This window comes from Scyliorhinus torazame, chromosome 21, assembly GCF_047496885.1.
Source record: "Scyliorhinus torazame isolate Kashiwa2021f chromosome 21, sScyTor2.1, whole genome shotgun sequence".
Classification (NCBI taxonomy): Eukaryota; Metazoa; Chordata; class Chondrichthyes; order Carcharhiniformes; family Scyliorhinidae; genus Scyliorhinus; species Scyliorhinus torazame.
In genome coordinates, this window is record NC_092727.1 from 34,897,834 (window position 1) to 34,925,826 (window position 27,993).

At 47.7% G+C, this 27,993-nt stretch overlaps 1 protein-coding gene across 1 annotated transcript in view; it reads left to right on the top strand.

Annotated features, from left to right (window-relative positions):
* The window catches only part of LOC140398750 (uncharacterized), a 116,296-nt gene that overhangs the window by 80,086 nt on the left and 8,217 nt on the right, over positions 1 to 27,993 (top strand). The window contains exon 6 of the mRNA XM_072487757.1: positions 4,737 to 5,031. Coding sequence (XP_072343858.1) covers positions 4,737 to 5,031 — 295 coding nt within the window. The remainder of the gene's footprint in view (positions 1 to 4,736; positions 5,032 to 27,993) is intronic.

Consider the following 27,993-nt stretch of genomic DNA (forward strand, 5'->3'; position numbering starts at 1 on the left):
TCAACCGGGGGGGTGGGGGGGTGGGGGGTGCCGTCTGCCAGGCCCCAAGTCTGTGAACCTGGAGGCAATTAGAGAGAACCGTGCACGCTGGTCCTGACGCATATGTTGTGTGGCCTCCTGTGCCTGCGTATCCTGGCCCCCCCTCCGCATCCTCCTCGTTGGGCGAGGTCTGTTGTTCATCATCCTCTTGCAGCACATCGCCCTCTGCTGCGTGATGTTGTGGAGAATGCAGCAGGCCCCTACAGTGTGGTAGACTCCCCCGGCGAACCCTGCTGCACAGGCATTCTGGTGAGCTCGGTCCACATTAAAGCTGATATATTGTGCCAGCCGGACATATAGGTCCAGATTTACCTGTACACGGAGGTCTGCGAGATCACGGATAGGTCCCCACTCAGCGCCTGGAAGGACCCCGTGGTGTAAACGTTCAGGGCGACCTTGATGGCCACCGGGAGCGGGTGTCCTCCTCCATAACACCGTGATTCCCATCCATACCCCCGTGGTTCCGGGTGCTCCATGATTCTCCTCCACAATAGTCCTCAACACCGGCGCCCCGCAAGGCTGCTTACTTAGCCCCCTACTCTACTCCCTGTACACACACGACTGCGTGGCAAAACTTGGTTCCAACTCCATCTACAAGTTTGCTGACGATACGACCATAGTGGGCCGGATCTCAAATAACGATGAGTCCGAATACAGGAGGGAGATAGAGAACCTATTGGAGTGGTGTAGCGACAACAATCTCTCCCTCAATGCCAGCAAAACTAAAGAGCTGGTAATTGACTTCAGGAAGCAAAGTACTGTACACACCCCTGTCAGCATCAACGGGGCCGAGGTGGAGATGGTTAGCAGTTTCAAATTTCTAGGGGTGCACATCTCCAAAAGTCAGTCCTGGTCCACCCACGTCGACGCTACCACCAAGAAAGCACAACAGCGCCTATACTTCCTCAGGAAACTAAGGAAATTCGGCATGTCCGCATTGACTCTTACCAACTTTTACAGATGCACCATAGAAAGCATCCTATCAGGCTGCATCACAGCCTGGTATGGCAACTGCTCGGCCCAGGACCGCAAGAAACTTCAGAGAGTCGTGAACACCACCCAGTCCATCACACGAACCTGCCTCCCATCCATTGACTCCATCTACACCTCCCGCTGCCTGGGGAAAGTGGGCAGTATAATCAAAGATCCCTCCCACCCGGCTTACTTACTCTTCCAACTTCTTCCATCAGGCAGGAGATACAGAAGTCTGAGAACACGCACGAACAGACTCAAAAACAGCTTCTTCCCCACTGTTACCAGACTCCTAAATGACCCTCTTATGGACTGATCTCATTAACACTGCACCCTGTATGCTTCATCCGATGCCAGTGCTTATGTAGTTACATTGTATATGTTGTGTTGCCCTATTACGTATTTTCTTTTATTCCCTTTTCTTCTCATGTACTTAATGATCTGTTGAGCTGCTCGCAGAAAAATACTTTTCACTGTACCTCGGTACACGTGACAATAAACAAATCCAATCCAATCCAATCCAATCCGCAAATATGTTGCACTGTCAGTCTGGCAGGTCACCGAGTGAAGGGTGCTGCTGATACACATAAGGCCTGATGCGGTGCCTCTTTCCCACCTCCTCCTCAGCCTGTTGGGCGGTTGCTTTCCATCCTCACCGGTTGCGTCCTGTTCCATTGGGGCAGGCTCTGCCGCTGCAGATCCTCCCCGACCAGCTCCTACACGTACAGCCTCAGTGCATCCCCGAGGGCTGCGGTGGCTAGTATGAAGGCCACCATTCCTGGTGATTTCCAAAGTCCATTGTCTGCAGGGGGTCAAAGATAGAGATATTAGCATGGTGCGTACCTCCTTGCCCAACCAGGCCCAACGGGCTACACAGTGGTCCCAGCCTGCACTGCAGCCCGTGCCCCCTATGTCGCCCCTCCCCCCCCCTCCTCAGCGGCAGGTCCGGCAGCCCACCGTCGCGTCTCTGGGAACATGTCCTACCTCCTCTTTCCCTCAGCAGCCATGGCGCCTGTTTCCCGACTTTTAAACCCACAAGTGAAGCATGTCGTTGGTAATTCCTCGAGGCGAAGGTGGAGCATCGCGGAGGCCCCGGAGAATACCGATCAGGCCTGTTAATGATATTCCAACGGTCTTTACTGCATGTGCGAAGTAGACTGCATTGACGGAGTATGGAATTCCATCGGACGCTTGACGCCGGCCACGATTTTCACCTCACGCGTGATTTCCCTTCACTGGGCTGAGAATCCCGCCCAGTATCTTTTCCCGAGTTTAAAATTAAAACAATCAATTAAAATAAAAATTCAACAAAAGCAATGATGCTTAACTCGTTATCAAGGTTACATCTAATTGGCTTCAAGTATTTGCGCCTCCTCCATCTTTTTTCATCTAAATCTACTATCACAAACATTAATTCCCTGCTTTTTCATAGATTAAAAATCAGCAAAAATCAACGTTTAACAAATGTGTCAGCATCTATGTCATTGTGTGATTTGTGTTCATATTACTTTGTATAGAAATACATTTTATGTGTTCTGTGATAATTGTTCTGAGTTATTGAAACACAAAAATGTTTAATTTACTGCTGGCAATAACTATTTTGATACTTCCCAGTGGGGTGCTGTAAAAGTTGCATTTTTTAACTTTTGTCTGCCATTCATGTTGTTAACGTTGTATTTTTACAATCTCTCACTCCAGATCCTTTTCCTTTCTACATGGAATAAACTGATCAAAGTTCTACCAAATAGAATCCCAGTGGCTCTATTAACCTTGAATCAATAAAAAGAAATGACTAGTACATTGTCTGAATATCTGAATATTGTCAGCACCAGGAACCCGGGTTCAATTCCCGGCTTCGGTCACTGTCTGTGCAGAGTCTGCACGTTCTCCCTGTGTCTGCGTGGATTTCCTCCAGGTTTTCTGGTTTCCTCCCACAAGTCCCGAAAGACATGCTTGTTAGGTGAATTGGACATTCTGGATTCCCTCTCAGTGTACCCGAACATCCGCCGGAGTGTGGCGACTAGGGTATTTTCACAGTAACTTAATAATAAGACATAGGAGCAGAATTAGGCTACTCGGCCCATCGAGTCTGCTCCGCCATTCAATCATGGCTGATATTTTTTTCATCCCCATTCTCCTGCCTTCTCCCCATAACCCCTAATCCCCTTATTAATCAAGATCCTATCTATCTCTGTCTTAAAGACACTCATTAACACTGCAATGAATGTAAGCCGACTTGTGACACTAATAAAGATTATTATTGTTATTATTACTAGTAAATTATTATCACTAACTATCAAAGACTAACTGCAAAGCAAGGAATAATGTGGCATCAACATGAATTGGTTATTTGTAGCGCCCTTTTTTGCCACTCCCTGACCCATTCCCATTCTCCTGTTGTAATGTCCTTTTGTGATCCGTTGTGTGGCAAAGTGCTCGGAGACATGTCTCTGCGCATAAGAGCACCGTTGAAAGTATGTTGTCAGGTTCGGAATCCAGAAGATATTTCGTTTTCAAACAATTTTGAAGATGTTTTATTCACTTTCTCCAATGTTGATATCGTAGTGGTGAAAAAGATCATCCCTCTGACTATAAATTCATATTGATGCCCATAAGTTGTCATTTTAAACATGGTTGATTGTGAGAAATCTCATTTTGCTTCAATGTCTGACCAATAAACCATTGTGAACCAAATATATGCATTTTGACTTTAAAATTAGTGTTAGTCAGTATTAATAAATGCCATCTCCAAGTTAATATCGCAGTAATTAGCTCCTGCTGCAGACACGACCCCACAACATCTACCGGGGCTCAGCTTCATTTAGTGTGATTGAAAATTGGTGATTTCAAAAAGATTTTAAAAGTGAGTCTGCATATGCACTTGCAATTCTTACCCATAGGTATTATGTTGCCATGTATAATTTTGAAGTTGTGTTTTTCAACCTCATTGATTGCAGCTAGAACCATATCCACTGATCTAATCATAGAATCCTACAGTGCAGAAGGAGGCCATTCAGCCCATCAAGTCTGAACCTACCCTCTGAAAGAGCACCCCACCCAGGCCCATGCCCCCACCCTATCTCCATAACCTTACCAACCTTTTTGGACACTAAGGGGAAATTTTGCATAGCCAATCCACCTAACATGCATGTCTTTAGACTGGGAGGAAACCCACGCAGACAGGGGGAGAACATGCAAACTCCTTAGAGACAGTCACCCAAGGCCAGAATCGAACCCAGGTCCCTGGCGCTGTGAGTCAGCAGTGCTAACCACTGTGCCACCCTTTTAATCCTTACATTTGGCCCACCAAGTCTGCACCGATCCACCCTGCCGTATCTCTGCAACCCTGTAACCTAACCGGCATATACCTGGACACTAAGTGGCAATTTATCATGACCAACCCATCTAACCTGCTCATCTTTGGACTGTGGAAGGAAACTGGAGCACCCGGAGGAAAATCACGCAGACATGGGGAGAATACTTAGGGTGAAGGGGATCAAAGGATATGGTGGAAAGTAGGATTAAGCTATTGAGTCGGATGATCAGCCATGATCATAATGAATGGCGGAGTGGGCTTGAAGGGCCGAGTGGCCTCCTCCTGTTCCTATTTTTTCTATCTTTCTTAATCAGAGTGATTAGAATGTATTTCTGCTTAAAAATGATATTACAGGAAAATAATTGTCAATGCAACAAAAGTAATTTAAGCACCTTTCTTTTTCATCTAGGTTCTCCACTCTCCCTTTTCTGCCCTCTTATCAGCAGTATTTGATTCAGTCTCCTAGCACACGCCTCATTCAGCAAATGGAGCACATTTATGAGGGCACACCGCGTCTGGCTTACACACACCCTAGCTCCCACTTGGTGCTGCCACCTATTGGCCTCATGGCAGAGAGCGACTCTGAACTGGACCAAACTCAGCCAAATGAAAAGAGAGCACTGACAATAACACGATGCAATTCAGATGGTTACCTGGCACAAATGGAGAAGATTAATAAGCTCAAGGAAAAGAATACCTACAAGGTACACACATGACAAAATGGCTGACAGTCTCTGGCATTTTACATGATAGTTATGTAGTTTGCACTGAGTGCTGAATTTGGTGCTTTTTGAGTGCGATAGTGAGAGTTTGGTGACCGAGGGAGTGCTGAATTTGGTGCTTTTTGAGTGCGATAGTGAGAGTTTGGTGACCGAGGGAGTGCTGAATTTGGTGCTTTTTGAGTGCGATAGTGAGAGTTTGGTGACCGAGGGAGTTAGGTGAGGAGGGAGTAAGGTGCTCCTTTCATTTTGTTTCCGACATTTCCGCAAAGAGAGCCAGGAGTTTACAGGAAGTGTAGCTGACTGGGAGCAGAGTCGGAGGGCGGAGATCTAGTTAGTCCACACAGCAGCTATATTCTGTAAGGTAAGAGGGGATGGAGGCTAGGCCAGTTACATGCTCCTCCTGTAGGATGTGGGTGGTGAGGGATACCACCGGTGTCCCCACTGACTATACCTGCGGGAAGTGCACCCAACTTCAGCTCCTCAAAGACCGTGTTAGGGAACTGGAGCTGAAGCTGGATGAACTTCGGATCATCCGGGAGGCAGAGGGGGTGATTGAGAAGAGTTACAGGGAGGTAACCACACCCAAGGTACAGGACAAGAATAGCTGGGTTACAGTCAGGGGGAAAAAAACAAACAGGCAGACAGTGCAGGGATCCCTCGTGGCCGTTCCCCTTCAAAACAAGTATACCGTTTTGGATGCTGTTGGGGGGGATGACCTACCGGGGGAAGGCCCTAGCGGCCAGGTCTCTGGCACTGAGTCTGGCTCTGGGGCTCAGAAGGGAAGGGGGGAGAATAGAAAAGCAATAGTTGTAGGAGATTCAATGGTTAGGGGAATAGATAGGAGATTCTGTGGTCGCGAGCGAGACTCCCGGAAGGTATGTTGCCTCCCGGGTGCCAGGGCCAGGGATGTCTCGGATCGTGTCTTCAGGATCCTTAAGGGGGAGGGGGAGCAGCCAGAAGTCGTGGTGCACATTGGTACCAACGACATAGGTAGGAAAAGGGTGTGGAGGTAATAAACAAGTTTAGGGAGTTAGGCTGGAAGTTGAAAGCCAGGACAGACAGAGTTGTCATCTCTGGTTTGTTGCCGGTGCCACATGATAGCGAGGCTAGGAATAGGGAGAGAGTGCAGTTGAACACGTGGCTGCAGGAATGGTGTAGGAGGGAGGGCTTCAGGTATTTGGATAATTGGAGCGCATTCTGGGGAAGGTGGGACCTGTACAAGCAGGATGGGTTGCACCTGAACCAGAGGGGCACCAATATCCTGGGAGGGAGGTTTGCTAGTACTCTTCGGGAGGGTTTAATCTAATTTGGCAGGGGAATGGGAACCGGATTTGTAGTCCAGCAACTAAGGTAGCCGATATTCGGGACGCCAAAGCTTGTAATGAGGCAGTGGGGAAGGGAACACTGACAAAGGAGAGTATTTGCAGGCACGGAGATGGGTTGAAGTGTGTATACTTCAACGCAAGAAGCATCAGGAATAAGGTGGGTGAACTTAAGGCATGGATCGGTACTTGGGACTACGATGTGGTGGCCATCACGGAAACTTGGATAGAAGAGGGGCAGAAATGGTTGTTGGAGGTCCCTGGTTATAGATGTTTCAATAAGATTAGGGAGGGTGGTAAAAGAGGTGGGGGGGTGGCATTATTAATTAGAGATAGTATAACAGCTGCAGAAAGGCAGTTTGAGGAGTATCACCCTATTGAGGTAGTATGGGTTGAAGTCAGAAATAGGAAAGGAGCAGTCACCTTGTTAGGAGTTTTCTGTAGGCCCCCCAATAGTAGCAGAGATGTGGAGGAACAGATTGGGAAACAGATTTTGGAAAGGTGCAGAAGTCATAGGGTAGTAGTCATGGGCGACTTTAACTTCCCAAATATTGAGTGGAAACTCTTTAGATCAAATAGTTTGGATGGGGTGGTGTTTGTGCAGTGTGTCCAGGAAGCTTTTCTAACACAGTATGTAGATTGTCCAACCAGAGGAGGGGCAATATTGGATTTAGTACTGGGTAATGAACCAGGGCAAGTGATAGATTTGTTAGTGGGGGAGCATTTTGGAGATAGTGACCACAATTCTGTGACTTACACTTTAGTAATGGAGAGGGATAGGTACGTGCAACAGGGCAAGGTTTACAATTGGGGGAAGGGTAAATACGATGTTGTCAGACAAGAATTGAAGTGCATAAGTTGGGAACATAGGCTGGCAGGGAAGGACACAAGTGAAATGTGGAACTTGTTCAAGGAACAGGTGCTACGTGTCCTTGATATGTATGTCCCTGTCAGGCAGGGACGAGATGGTCGAGTGAGGGAACCATGGTTGACAAGAGAGGTTGAATGTCTTGTTAAGAGGAAAAAGGTGACTTATGTAAGGCTGAGGAAACAAGGTTCAGACAGGGCATTGGAGGGATACAAGATAGCCAGGAGGGAACTGAAGAAAGGGATTAGGAGAGCTAAGAGAGGGCATGAACAATCTTTGGCGGGTAGGATCAAGGAAAACCCCAAGGCCTTTTACACATATGTGAGAAATATGAGAATGACTAGAGCGAGGGTAGGTCCGATCAAGGACGGTAGCGGGAGATTGTGTATTGAGTCTGAAGAGATAGGAGAGGTCTTGAATGAGTACTTTTCTTCTGTATTTACAAATGAGAGGGGCGATATTGTTGGAGAGGACAGTGTGGAACAGATTGGTAAGCTCGAGGAAATACTTGTTAGGAAGGAAGATGTGTTGGGCATTTTGAAAAACTTGAGGATAGACAAGTCCCCCGGGCCTGACGGGATATATCCAAGGATTCTATGGGAAGCAAGAGATGAAATTGCAGAGCCGTTGGCAATGATCTTTTTGTCCTCACTGTCAACAGGGGTGGTACCAGGGGATTGGAGAGTGGCGAATGTCGTGCCCCTGTTCAAAAAAGGAACTAGGGATAACCCTGGGAATTACAGGCCAGTTAGTCTTACTTCGGTGGTAGGCAAAGTAATGGAAAGGGTACTGAAGGATAGGATTTCTGAGCATCTGGAAAGACACTGCTTGATTAGGGATAGTCAGCACGGATTTGTGAGGGGTAGGTCTTGCCTTACAAATCTTATTGAATTCTTTGAGGAGGTGACCAAGCATGTGGATGAAGGTAAAGCAGTGGATGTAGTGTACATGGATTTTAGTAAGGCATTTGATAAAGTTCCTCATGGTAGGCATCTGCACAAAGTAAGGAGGCATGGGATAGTGGGAAATTTGGCCAGTTGGATAACGAACTGGCTAACCGATAGAAGTCAGAGAGTGGTGGTGGATGGCAAATATTCAGCCTGGATCCCAGTTACCAGTGGTGTACCGCAGGGATCAGTTCTGGGTCCTCTGCTGTTTGTGATTTTCATTAATGACTTGGATGAGGGAGTTGAAGGGTGGGTCAGTAAATTTGCAGACGATACGAAGATTGGTGGAGTTGTGGATAGTAAGGAGGGCTGTTGTCGGCTGCAAAGAGACATAGATAGGATGCAGAGCTGGGCTGAGAAGTGGCAGATGGAGTTTAACCCTGAAAAGTGTGAGGTTGTCCATTTTGGAAGGACAAATATGAATGCGGAATACAGGGTTAACGGTAGAGTTCTTGGCATTGTGGAGGAGCAGAGAGACCTTGGGGTCTATGTTCATACATCTTTGAAAGTTGCCACTCAAGTGGATAGAGCTGTGAAGAAGGCCTATGGTGTGCTCGCGTTCATTAACAGAGGGATTGAATTTAAGAGCCATGAGGTAATGATGCAGCTGTACAAAACCTTGGTAAGGCCACATTTGGAGTACTGTGTACAGTTCTGGTCACCTCATTTTAGGAAGGATGTGGAAGCTCTGGAAAAGGTGCAAAGAAGATTTACCAGGATGTTGCCTGGAATGGAGAGTAGGTCTTACGAGGAAAGGTTGAGGGTGCTAGGCCTTTTCTCATTAGAGCGGAGAAGGATGAGGGGCGACTTGATAGAGGTTTATAAGATGATCAGGGGAATAGATAGAGTAGACAGTCAGAGACTTTTTCCCCAGGTGGAACACACCATTACAAGGGGACATAAATTTAAGGTGAAAGGTGGAAGATATAGGAGGGATATCAGAGGTAGGTTCTTTACCCAGAGAGTAGTGGGGGCATGGAATGCACTGCCTGTGGAAGTAGTTGAGTCGGAAACATTAGGGACCTTCAAGCAGCTGTTGGATAGGTACATGGATTACGGGAAAATGATATAGTGGAGATTTATTTGTTCTTAAGGGCAGCACGGTAGCATTGTGGATAGCACAATTGCTTCACAGATCCATGGTCCCAGGTTCGATTCCAGCTTGGGTCATTGTCTGTGCGGAGTCTGCACGTCCTCCCCGTGTCTGCGTGGGTTTCCTCCGGGTGCTCCGGTTTCCTCCCACAGTCCAAAGATGTGCGGGTTAGGTGAATTGGCCAATGATAAATTGCCCTTAATGTCCAAATTGCCCTTGGTGTTGGGTGGAGGTGTTGAGTTTGGGTAGGGTGCTCTTTCCAAGAGCTGGTGCAGACTCAAAGGGCCGAATGGCCTCCTTCTGCACTGTAAATTCAATGATAATCTATGATTAATCTAGGACAAAGGTTCGGCACAACATCGTGGGCCGAAGGGCCTGTTCTGTGCTGTATTTTCTATGTTCTATGTTCTATGTTCTTATGAAAATGGTATGTTCATGAAAGAATTCTCATATTTTATGGAAATAACTTAATTACATAGTTAATCCTAGAACTTGCATCACCCAATGCCCCCTCACCCACCCCACTTCCAAAAAAGAAGTTATGGACGCAATTTACCAGCCACGCTGCGCCAAAAAGAAACGAGCCACGATGCACCTTGGCCGGTAAATGATGGGAGTCCCCGCTCCCGGGATCTACCCAGCTTGCCACGCCTCGCGAGATCTCACGGAATTTCGCAAGACATCATGACTTGAAGCCCAGCGATTGTAGGCAGCATCACCTTTTTGCAAATTTACATATTAGAGCGGGACAGCTAGTCTCACTCTAATAATAATAACCTTTTATTGTCACAAGTATGAAGTTACTGTGAAAAGCCCCTAGTCGCCACATTTCAGTGCCTGTTCGGGTACACAGAGGGAGGATTCAGAATTCTCAGCTGGTATGGGAATTGAACCCGCGCTGCTGGCCTTATTCTGCATCACAAACCAGCTGTCTAGCCCACTGAGCGAAACCAGCTCTAATATGTAGTCCCCTGACATACCAAGGCATTGGGACCTATCCCCTTCGTCTTGGAGACCTTGCCCAAACGCTGTTCAGTACTGGTCTCTGCAAAAGGGGACCAGATGGAATGGCACTCGTGCGGGTCTCCCAGGGGATTGGAGGCCCTCAAGTGCATGCTCTCTTGAAATGGTGGTACCCTGATGCTACTGGTGCCACCTGGGTACTTTGGCACTGCCAGCCTAGCACCCTGGCAGTGTCACCTGGGTAGCTTGGCAATGCCAGGTGCCAGGCTGACACTGCCAAGGTGGCAAGTTGGCATTTAATGCACAGCGGTGATCGGGCAGGGGAGTGCCCTTTGCGGCAGGGTTGGTGGGGACCACCTTACAGTGAGTTGGGGCTTTAAGGGGGTCCGGGGATCATGTCGAGTGCTCTCCTTGCACTGAGGAGTTTCGACGAGCGGGGCTCCTCAGTGCAGGAAATGGGACTAAGTGAGGCCTCTTCCGCGCCTTCCCCGCTGTAACCTGAGTTGTGTCAGATAACGCTGTGTTTCTCAGTGCTGCAAGAAACACATGACTATACAACGCCACTCACATTAAATAAGAGGCCTCAGTGGGGAACGCACTGCCTCACATAGCCCCATTTTCTACACTGAGGAGCCCTGCTCGCCGGAACATCTCAGTATAGCGAGAGATCGGGACACCATTTTAAAATGGGTCCCCAGCGCGTTCCCTGAACCCCCCATGCCTCAACACACTGGGGCAGGGTCCTCAGCTCCCCCGCAACTCCGCAACAGCCGCACATGGCACCCCTGGCCCAGCACACAAAAAATGCCAGCTTGGCACCATGGCAGTGTCAATATGTCACCCGCACCTCCCCACCTCCATAACCCCCCTCACCCACCCTTCCTTCATAACCCTCCCTTTCGTGGGCATGTCCTACCTCAGGCCCTGACCCTTGATAGTGCCAACCTGGTACCTGGGCACATCGGCACTACCATGCTGGGATTTGGGTAGTGCACCTGACATTTTGGCAGTGTCAACTGCCAAGGTGCCTGGGTGCCAGGCGAGCATTTACCTGCCCCGAACACCCTGGTGGACTCCAGTGTCCTTCAAGGCGCCCGGACTGGCCATCACGCCTGGTCTCTGCTTCTGGAGACCAGTACTAATCAGCGTCCGGGTGAGGCCTCATCGGTGCGACCAGTGACTCCTGGACAGGTTGCGCATATTTATTAGGCTAATTTAAATATAATCAGCTGCATCATGGCCAGTGAGGGTTTTGTGCCCGGCGCATAGCCCATTTTGGACCTCTCCCATGATGCTCCCGGCACAATGGGTCAGGCGCAACGTGGTGGGGAAATTGCGCCCATAGGATTCTCAGGGGGTTTGACAGGATAGATGTTGAGAGATAGCTTTTCCTTGTAGGAGAATGTAAGAGAGTCTAGGAACAAAGGGCATAACCTCAGAGTAAGGGGTCGGCCATTTAAGATAACGATGCGAAAGAATATCTTCTCTCAGAGGGTAGTTAATCTGTACAATTCTTTACTGCAGAGAGCTGTAGAGGCTGGGTTGTTAGGTACGTTTAAACCTGAGATAGACTGATTTTTAATCAATATGGGAATCAAAGGTTATGGGAATAAGGCGGGAAAGTAGAGTTGAGGAATGTCATATTAGATCAGTCATGATCTCATTAAATGGCGGAGCAGTCTCCATAGGCCGAATGACCTATTTCTGCTCAGATGTCTTATTGTCTTGCTTTTGTTTCAGTAAGCAATGGAAATTTGTGTAGTGCAGCTAGATCAATGAGTGATAGAGGATTTTGGTGAACCAGGGTAAGAAAATCTAGGAAATTTGGGTGTAACCTTTTAATTAACACGCAGGCGCATTTACTAGATTTGTTCAGTTTTTTAGGCCTTCAGTTTTTATATTTTCTTTTCTTTTAGTCTCATCAATGGGCGTCATTCTCCGACCCCCCGCCGGGTCAGAGAATGGCCGTTGGCCGCCGTGAATCCCGCCCCCGCCCCTGCCGAAGTCTCCGGTACCGGAGATTGGGCGGGGGCGGGAATCGGGCCGCGCCGGTTGGCGGGACCCCCCGCTCAATTCTCCGGCCCGGATGGGCCGAAGTCCCGCCCAGAAATTGCCTGTCCCGCCGGCGTAAATCAAAGCTGGTATTTACCGGCAGGACCAGGCGGCGTGGGCAGGCTCCGGGGTCCTGGGGGAGGCGCGGGGCGATCTGACCCCGGGGGGTGCCCCCATGGTGGCCTGGCCCGCGATCGGGGCCCACCGATCCGCGGGCGGGCCTGTGCCGTGGGGGCACTCTTTCCCTTCCGCCTCCGCCACGGCCTCCACCATGGCGGAGGCGGAAGAGACACTCCCCACTGCGCATGCGCGGGAAACTGTCGGCGGCCGCTGACGCTCCCGCGCATGCACACCATTTCCGCCAGCTGGCGGGGCAACAAACGCCATTTCCGCCAGCTGGCGGGGCGGAAATCCCTCCGGCGTCGGCCTAGCCCCTCAATGTTGGGGCTCGGCCCCCATAGATGCGGAGCATTCCGCACCTTTGGGCCGGCGCGATGCCCGTCTGATTGGCGCTGTTTTTGGCGCCAGTCGGCGGACATCGCGCCGTTGGGGGAGAATTTCGCCCAATATTACTGACTTGCTTCGCCAGAACCTTTCCTAAAGTTCTAACTAGCATTTAGGTCTCAACCATCACGAAAAACAGTTTTAACATTTTCAGTCCACCAAAACATTATCACTTTTTCTCTTTCCAACCTGCTGCTGCCAGACATGCTGAGTTTTTCTAGCACTTTCTGTTTTTATTTCAGATCTCCAGAATTTGCAGTATTTTTCTTTTATTTTGATAAAATGGATTACTTGTTAATCTAACTGATAGTTTGTGGGACCTTGTGGCAAATTAGCTGCCTCGTTACTCTATTTTACAGCAGTGAGTATGATTCATTGGCTGCAAAGTGCTTTGGGATGGGTTGAAATTGTGACAAGTGCTATATAGATTTCCATTCTTTTAATTGCATTCCAGCCATATTTGTACTTTGCATGCACAATGGGATAGTTTTAATATAGGTAATGGGGATCACATCCACTGGTTGGGGAACTGGTGGGAGACCCGTGCCAGGGGGAAGGGGACATTTAACAAAATTAAGTGCCTGTCCTGGCCATCGTTGGACATTCCTGCTGTTTTTGGACCCTAGAGGTGGAAACCTGAACCCCCACCCCCCAAGAGCTGTTAACCTCAGACTGACTGACAATCCTCTATTGCCTGTGAAGTTACTGGGAGAAGTGGGTCTTGCTGGTAGTGCTGTAAGAACTCCACCCAGGGTCATAGTTGGATCTGTGAATACAGCTGAGTGAGGGTGGGATGAGGGTCATGGGGAAGGGGTAGCGGGAGAGAGAGGTTTCAAGGTGGTTGGAGGCAAGGATCGGGATTGGTTTCCAATTGCCCTACCCACCCACAAATTTCCAATGGCAGGTCCCTCAATTTCGCACACAGTGCCCTGACAATGCATGCTCATCCCCTCCCAGTAGACTTCTGAAATACACAAACCCTGGACAACCTGCGGAAGAGCCATGCAACACCCATTTAATCCCTGAGCCCCACTACATTCTGGTGGGTGCAGGCATAATTGGGATCAAGTAGCTCGTTAATGAGCCTAATTGACATCTCACCATGAACGGGTGAGTTGCCCACAGCGGCCCCTTACCCAACTCTGACTTAATCGTGGGACACTTTCCTGCTATCGGCAAACTGATGTATGTCCTCTCCTGTGATTTGGTAGGCCTGATCATTATGTTTCCCATCGCGACAAGCTGGGTATTAAATTCAATTCATTATCACTGTGGTGAGGAATGGAATTTACACCTCTATGATGGGCTTTAAACCCACCAGAAATTCTACAGTTAACATAAGTAAATCTACCTTTGGCTTTTCTGGCCACAAATTTAACCAACTGAGCTTTTCCAACCTCAATGATATGGTCATCCTCATTTAAAATCCATCAGTGATCAACCTAAATAATGTCTGTACAGGCCACACTCCTCTTCCACCACACTGTGCCCCATTCCCTGTGCTCCACTATTAACAGTCGCTCCTTCAGTCACTGCAGCTCCATCTTTTACAACTGCTTTCCCCACTGCTTTCAACACCCTCCTAAAGATTGCTCACTTTGACCTTGCTTTTGACCTTATCACTCCGTCTTCTTTTCCACCTTTCTTCCTGCTCAGTGTCTGTAAGTAGCTCTGAAATAATTCTGAGCACATGAGGAATGCTATAGCAATAATAGTTGTGGTAGTCTTTTTTTTTGCAGGGGTCTTTCCCTTGAAGCACTGCTACTGCAAATATTGAAATGTTAGTCAAAATAGTTTTTGTTTGCATTTGAGAGCACAGTATGAATATTGTTGTTTGCATATTCAGAAAGGCAAGTTATTCACTTGGAGTTGCTTCAGCAGCTGTGAACAGGTCTCAGCATTATATGGACTTATTTTTAGAATCTGCAGAAAATGTTCCAGACTTTGTTTTTTTGAAAATCTTTTTATTGGCTGTTCTCATATTTATAAACAGTTGTTACTTATATACATTACATTTTTCTTGCCCGTGCTAATTTGCTTTATTTTACAGGGAGGTTTGTTTTGTCCTTCATTTGACTAACTGTAGGTACAGTTTGCTGCCCTCTGGATCGGTCTATGATATCCCCCCGTTCCTCCTCCCCGCCCCCCCCCCCCTCCATTGGTTTCAGCACCCTTCCTCTTCTCTTGTGGTTTCCCCATTTTTCTCTCCCCCCCAGCCTCCCCCCCCCCCGCCCCACCCCGGGTTGCGCAGTCCTTTGGTTCTTCTTTTTTATTTTCACTGGCTTACTTCTCATTGCTGGTCTTGAACAGGTTTTGGAACAGGCCGACGGATGGCGTACTTAATCTTCTCCAGGTGGAGAAATGCCGAGAGGTCAGCGAACCAGTCTGCAGCTTTGGGTGGTGCTGCCAATCACCAGCCGAGCAGGATTCTCCGGCGTGCGAGTAGGGAAGCAAAAGCAAGGGCGTTGGCCCCCTTCCCCATGTGTAGCTCTGGCTGCTCTGATACCCCGAAGATTGCCTCTATTGGGCATGGCTTCACCCTCACCCCCACAACTTTGGACATTGCCTCGGAGAAGGCTGTCCAGAACCCAGCAAGCTTGGGGCAGGCCCAGAACATGTGGGTGTGGTTGGCCGGGCCCCTCTGGCACCATTCACATTTGTCCTCCACCTCCAGGAAGAACCTGCTCATTCGGGTTCAGGTCAGGTATGCTATGTGCACCACTTTGAGCTGCATTAGGTGTAGCCTTGCGCAGGAGGAGGTGGAGCTCACCCTGCTCAGTGCTTCGCTCCAGAGTCCCCATCCTACCTCTGTCCCCAGTTCGTCCTCCCATTTTTGTCGTGTCCCGTCCAGTGGTGTTCGAGCTCTGTCCAGTAGCTGTCCGTATATTTTCCCACATAGCCCCCCCTTCTCGCTGCTTGTGCCTATCCGGTCCTCTAGTAGTGTGCTTTCTAGGGCCCCGGGGTACCCTACTGTCTCTTTGTGGAGGAAGTGCTTTATTTGGAAGTGTCTCAATTCCTGTCCTCTTGCTAGTTTCCACTTCCTCGTCAGTTCGTCCAGTGTCACCAGTCTGCGCCCTACGTAGAAGTCCCCGACCGTCAGTGTGCCCCCGTCCCACCTCCATCTTTTGAAGGTGGTACCTAGCATGGCTCTGGGGAATCTGTGATTGCCGCAGATGGGGGCCTTAAGGGATATGTTGGTTATCCCGAAGTGCTGTCTCAACTGGGTCCACGTTCTCAGCTGGGCTCGTGTACCTTGTTGAGGAGGATGGGAGTGCTGCTGTGGCTAGGGCCCGGAGAGTTGTTCCTTTACAGGATGCCTCCTCCATTTGTACCCAATCTGTGTCGGGTTCTTGTACCCATCCCCTTACTTTTTCTGCTGTTGCTGCCCAGTGGTAGTATTGCAGGTTCGGTAGAGCCTGGCCCCCTCTGACTTTCCCTCTTTGCAGTGTCGGTTTGGGAATTCTCGGGTTCTTGCACCCCCCCACACAAACACCATGATTAGCCTGTCTATGTTTTGGAAAAAGGCGTTGGGGATGAAAATCGGGATGGATCTAAACAGGAAGAGGAACCTTGGCAGTACGTTCATCTTGATCGTCTGCACTCTTCCCGCCAGGGAGAGTGGAAGTGAGCTCCACCATTGATGGTCTTTTCTTACTACTCCACCAGGCTGGTCATAGATTATCATAGAATTTACAGTGCAGAAGGAGGCCATTCGGCCCATCGAGTCTGCACCGGCTCTTGGAAAGAGCATCCTACCCAAGGTCAACACCTCCACCCTATCACCATAACCCAGTAACCCCACCCAACACTAAGGGCAATTTTGGACACTAAGGGCAATTTATCATATCCAATCCACCTAACCTGCACATCTTTGGACTGTGGGAGGAAACCGGAGCACTGGGAGGAAACCCACGCACACACGGGGGGGATGTGCAGACTCCGCACAGACAGTGACCCAAGCCGGAATCGAACCTGGGACCCTGGAGCTGTGAAGCAATTGTGCTATCCACAATGCTACCGTGCTGCCCACGATCAGGTTCCACTTGTGGATCTATGTCCAGTCTCTGGCTATCTGGATCCCCAGGTAGCGGAATCTGTTCTGGGCCATTTTGAATGGGAGCCCCTTTAGCTCCGTCCCTCCCCCTTTTGGGTTCACTGGGAATGTCTCACTTTTGCCCAGGTTAAGTTAGTAACCCGAGAAGGTTCCAAACTCTTTCAGTATTTGCAGAATTGCATTCAGTTCCTCCTGTGGCTTCGAGACATAGAGGAGCAGGTCATCTGCATTGAGTGAGACCCTGTGCCCTCTGTCTCCTCTCCCTCGTGGCTGCCTGCTTTCTCAGCTAGGGAGCCAATAGGCGGCCCGCCTTGTCTCCGTGTTCGGAGAAAGTCCCCCGTGTCTGGCGGAGTTGGTACACTGCTTTCCTAGTGGATAGCAGGTTAACGTCCATTTGCAGCTTTTTCCTCTCCGCCAGCAGTTCTACGGTTGGGGCCTCGGAGTACTTTCTATCGACTTCCAGAATGGAGTCCACTAGCTGTTGCCTGGCCACTCTCTCTTCCCTATCTCTACCTGCCTTGTCGGCTATGATCTCTCCTCTGATCACGGCCTTAAGTGGAGGGTGAGACCTCCCCGTTTTGGTTGTTACTAACGTAATCGCCTATGGCCTGCGATATTTTTTGGCAGAAAGCCTTGACGGCCAGGAGGTCCGTGTCCAGCCTCCATGTGGGCGCTGGGCCAGGCCTATCTCCAACCTCACATCCATATAATGTTGAGCATGGTCGGAGATAACGATCGCGGTGTAGTCTGTTCCCGTGATCCCAGGACGCACCGATTTCCCCGCTGCAAAGAAGTCGATATGGGTGTATACCTTGTGCACCTGTGAAAAGAACGAGAACTCCTTTTCTCCCGGGTGCAGGAACCTCCATGGGTCCACCGCCCCCATCTGTTCCATGAAGGCTCCTAGCTCCCTAGCCATGCCAGACGCTTTCCCCGTTCTGGGGTTTGATCGGTCAGTCAGTGGGTCCAGCATGCAGTTAAAGTCGCCCCCATAATCAGTCGGTGTGTGTCAAGGTCGGGGATTTCCGCCATGGCCTTCTTTATGAATTCTGAGACATCCCAGTTGGGAGCGTATAGATTTACCAGTGCGACAGGTGCCCCTTCCAGGACACTGCTGACCATGACGTACCTTCCCCCTGGGTCCGTAACTGTCTTGGTTCCCATAAACCTCGGCCTTTTGCTAATTAATATTACTACCCCCCCCGAGCCCTTGTCCCGTAGCATAAGTGGTACATCTGTCCCACCCAGCCCTTCCTTACCAGCAGTCGGTCCTTCTCCTTCAGGTGCGTCTCTTGTAGGTAGATTATGTCTGCTTTTATGCTTCTTAGGTGGGCGAACAGTCTGGATCTTTTCACTAGGCCGTTGAGTCCCCTTACATTCCAGGTAACAATCCTGTGGGGGGTTTCTGAGCCCCTGGTCCTGTGGGATCACCTATACGTACCTAGTGGACGCGCCCCTGCACTCCGGGGTTTCCCTTTGCTAGGGGGCCGTCCAAAATTGCCAGGGTCATCACTCTCACCATGGGGTCGGGCCCCAGAGCTCAGGGGCTTCCCTTTGCCCAGGGGGTACCCAATGTGGCCACCAGCTGTGTGTACACCACACGGGTGCACCCCTGCGCTCCGGGTCTCCCTCCGCCCTGATGCCCTCTCGAGTGGCTGTTTGAGGCGCCCTCTTGGTTCCTTGCCCTGCTCCATGCCCGCCGAGGCCTATGTCTGTACTGCTTCACTATCACACCCTTCTCTTTGCTTCTTTTTTGTTCTGCGTTCTCCCCCAGACTGCTCTCCTCCCCCTAGTCCCTGTCCCTTTGTCCCCCTCCTGCGTTCTCTCCCCCCCTTCTGCCCCCCCTCCCCTCCTTGTGCCAGGCGCTCCACCTCCCTTGAGAGGGGCGCCGCGGCCCTCCTTCCTTCCTGCCCTCCCGTGCTAGCCCCCCTCGCTAGTACGGTGTTCCTCCTCCCAGTATTCGCCCAGTTCTGGCCCTGTTTAACCTTTCTCCTACTGGCCCTTGTCTCGCCCTCCTGTTTGCTTTCCTCACCCTCATTTCCCTCGCTCCACTCCCCCCCCCATTGCATTGAGAGAGGAGACAAGCTCTGAAACGAGACAGCACAGTCTCGCGCAAAGCATAACACACATGTGCACAGTTCATGAGTCCATTGTCCTTATTTGCGGTCTGTCCTCCGCTATTTGATCTGGTTTTCTCTTCCTTTTCCATCTCCATGTCTTTCATTGCGGTTGCGTGTGCTCCTCCCCCAGCTTGTTCGCTCTAACGAACTCATCAGCCGCCGCTGGGGTGTTAAAATACAGCTCTTTTCCCCTCAAATGTTACCCAGAGTTTCGCCAGGAATAACATCCCAAATTTTACCTTGCTTTTGTGCAGTGCTGATTTCGCCTTGTTGAATGCAGCCCTTTTTGTGGCCAGGTCCGCCCCAATGTCCTGATACACCCTTATGGTCTTCCCTTCCCACATGCTCTGTTTTGTTTGCCGGCCCCACTTTAGGATTCTCTCCCTGTCTTGGAACCGGTGCAGCTTCGCAATAATTGCTCTGGGCTGGTCCCGGTTTTGGGCTTGGGTCAGAGCGACCTGTGCGCCCTGTCTATTTCTGGTGGGTTTGGGAATACCTCCTTTCCCACTAGCTTGCCCATCATTTAGGTGATGTAGCCTGTTGGGTCTCTGCCCTCTATCCCCTCTGGCAGGGATTTTAATGTTCTGCCGTCTGGACCTATTTTCCTGGTCCTCCACTTTCCCTCTTAGGCTCTCCTGGGTCGTTACCAACCTTTTGGCCTCGGCTTCTAGGGTTATCACCCTATTGCTCTGGACGGAGGCGGCCCTCTCCAACTCCAGAATTGTTTTTTCTGCGTCTTCACTTCCCTTTCCAGGCCTTCGATGGTCTGCTGCATTTTGTGCGTTGTTTCCTTTGTCGTTGCTTGGAGGTCCGACCAGAGCGCCTCCTTTATGCTGGTCGCTGCGCCCTGCTCAAGCTCTGCTGCTTGCTCCGCCATCGTGTTCCCTTTCAGGCTCGCCTGGACCTCCGTCTCGTCTTGTGGGGCCACCTGCCTGCCCATCCAGTGCTCATGAGCCTTACCCTCGCTACTGCTGCTGCTTGCGTCTCGCTGTCCCTTCGCTTTGGTGTTTTTCTTTCCTCCAGCCATCTGTCTGTCTCTCTTTCCCTGCTGCTGTTCCTTACCCTGGGGTTGCTCTCACTTCCCCCGCTCTTCTGCTCTCGCTGGGTCTGTGTCGGGCTTCGGGTTTCCCTTTTTTTTTGTTGGTGGGTGGGGGGGGGGGGGGTTGTGGTTGGCTATCTTCCTCCCTTCCTTTCTTTCTCTCTCTCCTTGTCTCTTTATTTATTTATTTATTTACTTTTATTTTTTCCCCCCTTCTCTCTTTGTTCCCCCTTCCTTCTCACTGGGTCAGGAGGGTTTGGGAGAGACGTTTCCTGGTCCCTCTTTGTCTCGCCGCTCACCACATGGTCGCTGCCGACCCGTTGCAGGGGGAGGGGGGCCCCTCATTCTCGCTCCTGCGCGTTGGCCCCATTGGCTCCGCTCCCGAGCGCTTGAGTCTCTGGTTTTGTGGTCCGGCCCGCCGCTCCTCGTTCTGCTGGGGGGGGGGGGGGGGCTTGGTTGGGCAGGCTCGCGCTCATAGGCACTAGTTATGTTCGGGAACCCGACTCTCCTCGGCCGCTCCTGAGCCTCCGGCTCTGGTTCCTCCCGCACCTTTTAAAAAATATTCTCCGGCTCCTCTCGGACACTTATTTCTCCCATGGGCGTCAGCTTACCGTTGGTCTGGTCCCTTGCGGCTTTTTCCCTCCTGTTCGTACCTTCGGGGGAGCACTGCGTAGGTTTTTTCTTTTTTTTTACATAACAAAACAAGAATAAAAATACCCCCGGGACTAAACAAACAAAACAACAAAAAAAAACCCTGAAAGTTTAGTCCTTTAGCGGGAGCTGCCCCGTGCATGTCTTACCCCTACAGAGCTCTACCGGAAGTCCCAACTTTTTAATTTGCTGTGGCAAGTTTTGCAACTGTTATGGGGTCGGTGTTCTCAGAACCCCAAAATGTATCATGGAGTTCAACCAACCTCCCCCTTTAATGGATTGTTACTTTTAAAGCACGCGGCTTGTTCCCCAGGTGTGATATTACAATTATGGACATGTGGTTTTTAACACAACAATGTTTATTCTATGAACTCAACTTAACCTTTTAAATAAACATTGGATCCCTTAACACCCCTTACTTCAAAGATAACCCTGAAAATATTACAACATTAAATAATCCTTCAGTTATCCCTTTCAACATCCATGAGACTTAACACCTTTAATCAGAAACGCATCAGGTTAAAGAATATATATATTTTCTGTTTGATGGCAGAGATATATCAGCTTGGTTGACTTCAGCTCCAGCACCTTGCTTTTCTTCCTGCAGCTCTCTGGAAACACACAGAACACACAAGCTGCTTTTTCAAACTGGCTTTCTCCTTTTAAGCAGCTCACAGCAAAACAGCCAGGCACTTTTAAACTGCTCTCAGCAAAACCAGCCAGGCACTTTTCAGCTGCTCTCAGCAAAACTGAAACCTCAAAATGGCTGAACTGAGCTTGGCTTCACCCACTCTCTGACATCACTGTTTTCATAAAGGTACATTGCTTAAACATCCATTTCTTAAAGGTACTCTCACATGACACCTCCCCCCAGAAAAAAAAAACATCAACTTCAAGATGGTTTCATTTTTCATTTTTGCACCATCCACTAAGAAATGTACACAGTAAATATACCTTTACGATTTTAAAAAAAAACAACACATGCAAACAGGTATAATAATATAGTCCATTTCTTTTTGTTATTCTTCCTCCAACCAAAATCCTTCTCGATTGACAGTCTCTTTGAACAAAGTCTCTGCACGATCCATCCATTCCTCTACTCCTTGGCATTTCTCTTTAGAATCAGACAATTTAGTTCAATCTGACCACAGAGTCCCTTGCAATTCTCCAATACAGGAACATTGGTTACCATAGCTTTCAGGCAGTCAAATGCCTCTTGAAAGTCCGCTGTCCATTGAAATTTTTGACGTTTCTTTAGCATGTCCATCAGTGGAGTAATCATGCTACAAATCTTGTGCACAAAGGTTCGATCAAATTCATTCATGCTAAGAAATCGCATTATTTCCCTTCGTCTTGAGGGTATCGGAAACTCCGCAAGGAAAGTGATTTGGGCTTCTCCAAATTCACTTTCGGCTCGGTTCATCACCGAACCCGCCTCATGAATTTGATCAAAGAACTCCATACGATGTTTTAAATGTTCTTTCCATGTCTGGAAGTTGCAAATAAAAGCAGATTGTCCCACTTTCGCAATGCAATCCTTTAAACGTGGGATAGGATAAGAGTCCGTTCTTGTAACTGCATTCACCTTTCTATAGTCCACACACAACCGTTGGGTACCGTCTGGTTTAGGTACCATCATTATGGGTGAGCTCCATTGGCTGCAACCCACTTCAATTATGCCATTTGTAAGCATACTCTCAATCTCTTTGTTAACCTGTGCCAATTTTAAAGGAATAAGTCTCTACAAACTTGCCCATGTGATATCAATAACTTTCAGGTCAGTTCGTTTTTCCTCTGGAAGGTAACTTAACAATTCATCCCAATTTTTAAGGACATCCTCATTTTCCAATTTAATTTGTGGTATGTCAAATTCACAGTCATCTGGATTTGATTCGTCACTTTGAGTTATAATCATTAAAACCTCCTTTTTCTTTCCTTCCCTTTCAAAGTACCTTTTAAGCATATTCACATGACACACTCGGTGAGTTTTTCTTCTATCTGGTGTTTTTACCACATAATTCACCTCACTTAATTTCCTTTCAATCTGATACGGTCCACAAAACCTAGCTTTTAAAGGTTCACCTACCACTGGTAACAACACTAAAACTTTATCCCCACTGGCAAAACTACGAACTTTGGATTTCTTGTCCACTACCCGTTTCATCACATTTTGTGCACCTTTCAAATGTTGTCTAGCAAATTCACCTACTCTATTTAATTGTTCCCTAAAAGTTGACACGTTATCCAATAGTGTAATTTCCGATTTCTCACCCACCAATTTTTCCTTAATCAATTTAAGTGGTCCTCTTACCACATGACCAAAAATTAGTTCAAAAGGACTAAATTTGGTAGACTCATTAGGTGCATCCCTAATTGCAAACAATATGAATGGGATTCCTTTATCCCAATCCTCTGGATAATCTTGACAATACGCCCTTAACATTGTCTTTCATGTCTGATGCCCCTTTCTAATGCTCCCTGCGATTCTGGATGGTATGCAGTTGATTTAAATTTTTTATTCCTAAGCTATCCATAACTTCTTTGAATAACTTTGAAGTAAAATTTGATCCTTGATCCGATTGAATTTCTGTGGGTAGTCCATATCTAGTAAAGAATTAAAGTAACCCCTCCACAATCCTTTTAGCTGTAATATTATGTACTGGAATGGGCCTCTGGAAACCTAGTAGACACATCCATTATAGTCAAAAGATATTGATTCCCACTTTTTGTTTTAGGAAGCGGTCCTGCACAATCAATTAGGACCCTCGTAAAAGGTTTCTCAAATGCTGGAATGGGTATTAAGGGCGCTGGTTTTATCACTGCTTGAGGTTTCCCTATCACTTGACAAGTGTGACATGATTGACAAAATTTAATTATATCTTTATGTAGTCCAGGCCAATAAAAATGTTTCTGGATTTTAGCTTGAGTTTTCCTTATTCACAAATGACCTCCCACTGGTACCGCATGTGCAACTCGCAACACCTCCTTTCCATACCCTACCGGCAATACTACTTGATGAACTTCTGCCCACTTTTCATCCGCCTGCATATGTACAGGTCTCCATTTTCTCATCAAGACATCATTTTTACGGTAATAACACTCTGGTATACTCTCAGATTCCTCTGCCGTCTATGCTTACTGATATATCCGTTTTATTTCTACATCTTTCTGTTGTAACTCCGCCAATTTTCCTGAACTAAAAATATCCGCCTCATCCTCCAACTGTTCCTGTTCTTTTTCAACCATCTGATCAAAAATCGTTTCTGATAATGGCACTCCAACTTCATCTTCACTCTTTGATTTCTCCTCTTGTCTTAACCTGTGACTTTGCGACCTTGTTACTACACAATCCAGAAAAATCCCAGGATATTCGTCTTTCAACACTTCAGTTGTCTGATTTTCCACTGGCTTATCAACCACAGTAGGCATCACTCCCACCTGCGATCCAGCTATATCATGACCCAAGATAAACTGTATTCCTGGACAAGATAGTTTATCTATTACTCCTACTACCACTTCACCACTCTTCACTGGACTTTCCAACCTTACCTTATATAATGGAACGCTACTCCTCTCACCCTGAATTCCACATATCACCACCTTTTCTGGCAATATTCTTCCCAAACTACCTAATTCCTCATCTCTTACCATTAAAGATTGACTAGCCCCTGTATCTCTTAAAATTGTGATTTCTTTACCTGCTCTTCCTGATACACATGAGTAAACTTTACCCACACAAGTAAATTCTTGAAAGACATCTGGCATCTTATTAACAATTACTTCTTGAATAGGCTGTACAATCATTTGCACCTCCTTCGCTTCCCTTGGGCTTTCCTTTACCACTCTAACAAATCCCACTGTCTTATCCTGTTTTACCACATCAGCCTTTCCAGTGCTTTTCTTCAACCACCAACACTGTGACTTTACATGACCTAGTTTATTACAGTGAAAACATTTGAAACTTTTCATCTCTTTTCCACCCTCCTGGATTTCTTTTTTAATCTGAGGTACACTCTCTTTATTGTCTCCCATCAGATCACCTTTACCTTTACCACTTGATTATTTCTCATGTCCCCAGTTTCTATCCCTCATCGGCTGAAACTGATGTCGGAAACCAATCTTTGATTTATGAACTAATTCATAATCATCTGCCATTTCTGCTGCTAATCTCGCAGTTTTAACCCTCTGTTCTTCCACATGAGTTCTCACTACATCAGGAATTGAATTTTTAAACTCCTCCACAAGTATAATTTCTCTGAGAGCTTCATACGTTTGGTCTATTTTCAAAGCCCTTATCCACCGATCAAAATTACTCTGTTTGAGCCTTTCATACTCCATGTATGTTTGACCAAATTCTTTCCTTAAATTTCTAAACCTTTGTCTGTAAGCTTCAGGCACTAGCTGATATGCACTTCAGATGGATCTCTTCACCTACTCATACGACCCAGATACCTCGTCCGGTAGTGATGCAAACTCTTCACTCGCCCTACCTATCAGCTTTGTTTGAATCAGTAATAGCCACATGTCCTGCGGCCATTTCATTTGTTTAGCTATCTTCTCAAATGAAATGAAAAAAGGCTTCTACCTCCTTCTCGTTAAACCTTGGCAATGCTTGGACATATTTAAATAGATCCCCACCACGTCTTCGACTATGACGCTCTGTCTCATTATCCTCATCCATCTCCAACTGAACATGTCCCTTTGCGTCTGCCAATTTTAACTGATTTTCATGTTTCAGAGTTTTTTCCGAAGTTCAAACTCTCTCTCTTTTTCCCTTTCCTCTCTACCTCATTCTTTGTTTCTTTCTTCTCTCTCCTTTTCTTTTTCCTCTCTATCTCTATCTCTTTCTTTTTCTACCATTGCATATTCAAGCCACTTTAATTCTTTTTCATGTTCAAGTTGCTTTAATTCTTTTTCATGTGCAAATTGCTTAATCTGCAATTGGAGCTTTGCCATATCTAATGAGTCAGAATGTATCACAGGCAAACGTAAATGCGCAGATACCGTGTTAAGTACCTCATCTTTTCGTATTTTCTTAGGCAGTGTTAACTGCAATGCTTTTGCCAAACCTAACAGTCTGTCTTTAGTCTCTGTCCGTAAGGTATCACGTGTTGCCGCGTCCAACCCCAAAAACTTCTGAGCCTCTGAAAGAGCCATTGTTCACAACACTCTCCCCACTTAAACTAAAATACCACACCGGAAAATAAACAATCCTTCACTGTCTTTAAGTTCACAAAAGCCAATCCAATAGATAGACTTTTATCCCGGACGAGCCCCCAATTGTTATGGGGCGGTGTTTTCAGAACCCCAAAATGTATCATGGAGTTCAACCAACCTCCCCCTTTAATGGATTGTTGCTTTTAAAGCACGCGGCTTGTTCCCCAGGTGTGATATTACAATTATGAACATGTGGTTTTTAACACAACACACTGTTTATTCTATGAACTCAACTTAACCTTTGAAATAAACATTGGATCCCTTAACACCCCTTACTTCAAAGATAACCCTGAAAATATTACAACACTCAATAATCCTTCAGTTATCCCTTTCAACATCCATGAAACTTAACACCTTTAAACAGAAACACATCAGGTTAAAGAATATGTATATTTTCTGTTTGATGGCAGAGATATATCAGCTTGGTTGACTTCAGCTCCAGCACCTTGCTTTTCTTTCTGCAGCTCTCTGGAAACACACAGACACACACAAGCTGCTTTTTCAAACTGGCTTTCTCCCTTCAAGCAACTCACAGCAAACCAGAACTTCTCAAGCTGCTGTCTCAAACTGGCTTTCTCCTTTTAAGCAGCTCACAGCAAAACAGCCAGGCACTTTTAAACTGCTCTCAGCAACACCAGCCAGGTATTTTTCAGCTGCTCTCAGCAAAACTGAAACCTCAAAATGGCTGAACTGAGCTCAGCACCTACCACTCTCTGACATCACTGTTTTCTTAAAGGTACATTGCTTAAACATCCATTTCTTAAAGGTACTCTCCCATGAAACAACACTGAAAAATCCAACACTTTCAAAAACCATTCTTTACGGTTATATTTTCTGCAGCGGAAATGGGCTGAATGAGTCACACTGAAAACTGGTGTCACTTAACCAACATAACCTTTTTATTGTCACAAGTAGGCTTCCATCACCTCTGTGATGAGGTTACTGTGAAAATCCCCTCGTCGCCACACTCCAGCGCCTGTTCGGGTACACTGAGGGAGAATTCAGAATGTCCAACTCACCGAACAAGCACGTCTTTCGGGACTTGTGGGAGGAAACCAGAGCACCCGGAGGAAACCCACGCAGAGACGGGGAGAATGTGCAGATTCCGCACAGACAGTGATCCAAGCGGGAATCAAACCCAGGACTCTGGCGCTGTGAAGCAATAGTACTGACCACTGTGCTACCCCAATGGGGAGATTAAAGTCTTTTTGGATGGGTGAACTGAGATGGGTGGATCAATCAGCTTCCATATTTATGATTAGCTTGTGATCTTGTAAATTAGCTACCTTTTTAGCATTGACAGGATTTTGAGGCAGGTGAACTGGAAGATGGAGGTCTTGCGGCTCAGTGGGTGGGGTCCATGCCTCTGAACCAGAAACTCCGGGTTCAAGTCTCACTTGATGGCCAAGGAAGGTGCGTTCATAACGCGTCCACCTTTAAATTCTTTTCATACCCGCCAACGGCAGGCAGTAAGAGAGGGGTAGGTTCCTAGTCAGCCTTGTGACGGAAGGAAAATTGGAATGTCTGCCATCATTGTTTATAGCTTCAGACTACAACACGGATGTAAATGTGCATGTTGCCACAGCAACAAAACTTCCATTTGAAAGGGCCGGTAATCCAACGAGCCAGCCACCGCAGTTTACAGCTCGTAAAGAGGACATGCAGTTTTCAGTGGTGGTGAATGGGCAATATGTTACTGAAGCAGCAGACAGAGCGATGGTGGCAAATTTTCAGATGCTACCATTCTGCTTCCTGTGGATCAACTGAAGAACAGGAAGGATGACCTCATTTCTTCAGGGGGATGATGGGTGCCTGGACAACATAGCAATAGGGAGGTAACTGTTCCTATGACGTAACTACAGCACAGAAGGAAATTTAATAGACTTCCCAACATTGGAAATAAGTAAGAATCTAATTCCCATCCATCTTACATTGTTCTGCGACATAAGACTTTAGCTCGAGCACAAGCAATCCTTCTGCCCTTGCTTCACAGTCCCGTCCTCCAATCATGGTAGGATACTTCACGACATCTCCTTCTACTCTCATGCACAAGCTGAGCATCTGCTAAATTTGCTAATGCCCTCACAGTGACATAGCCCCTTGCTCACTTCTGC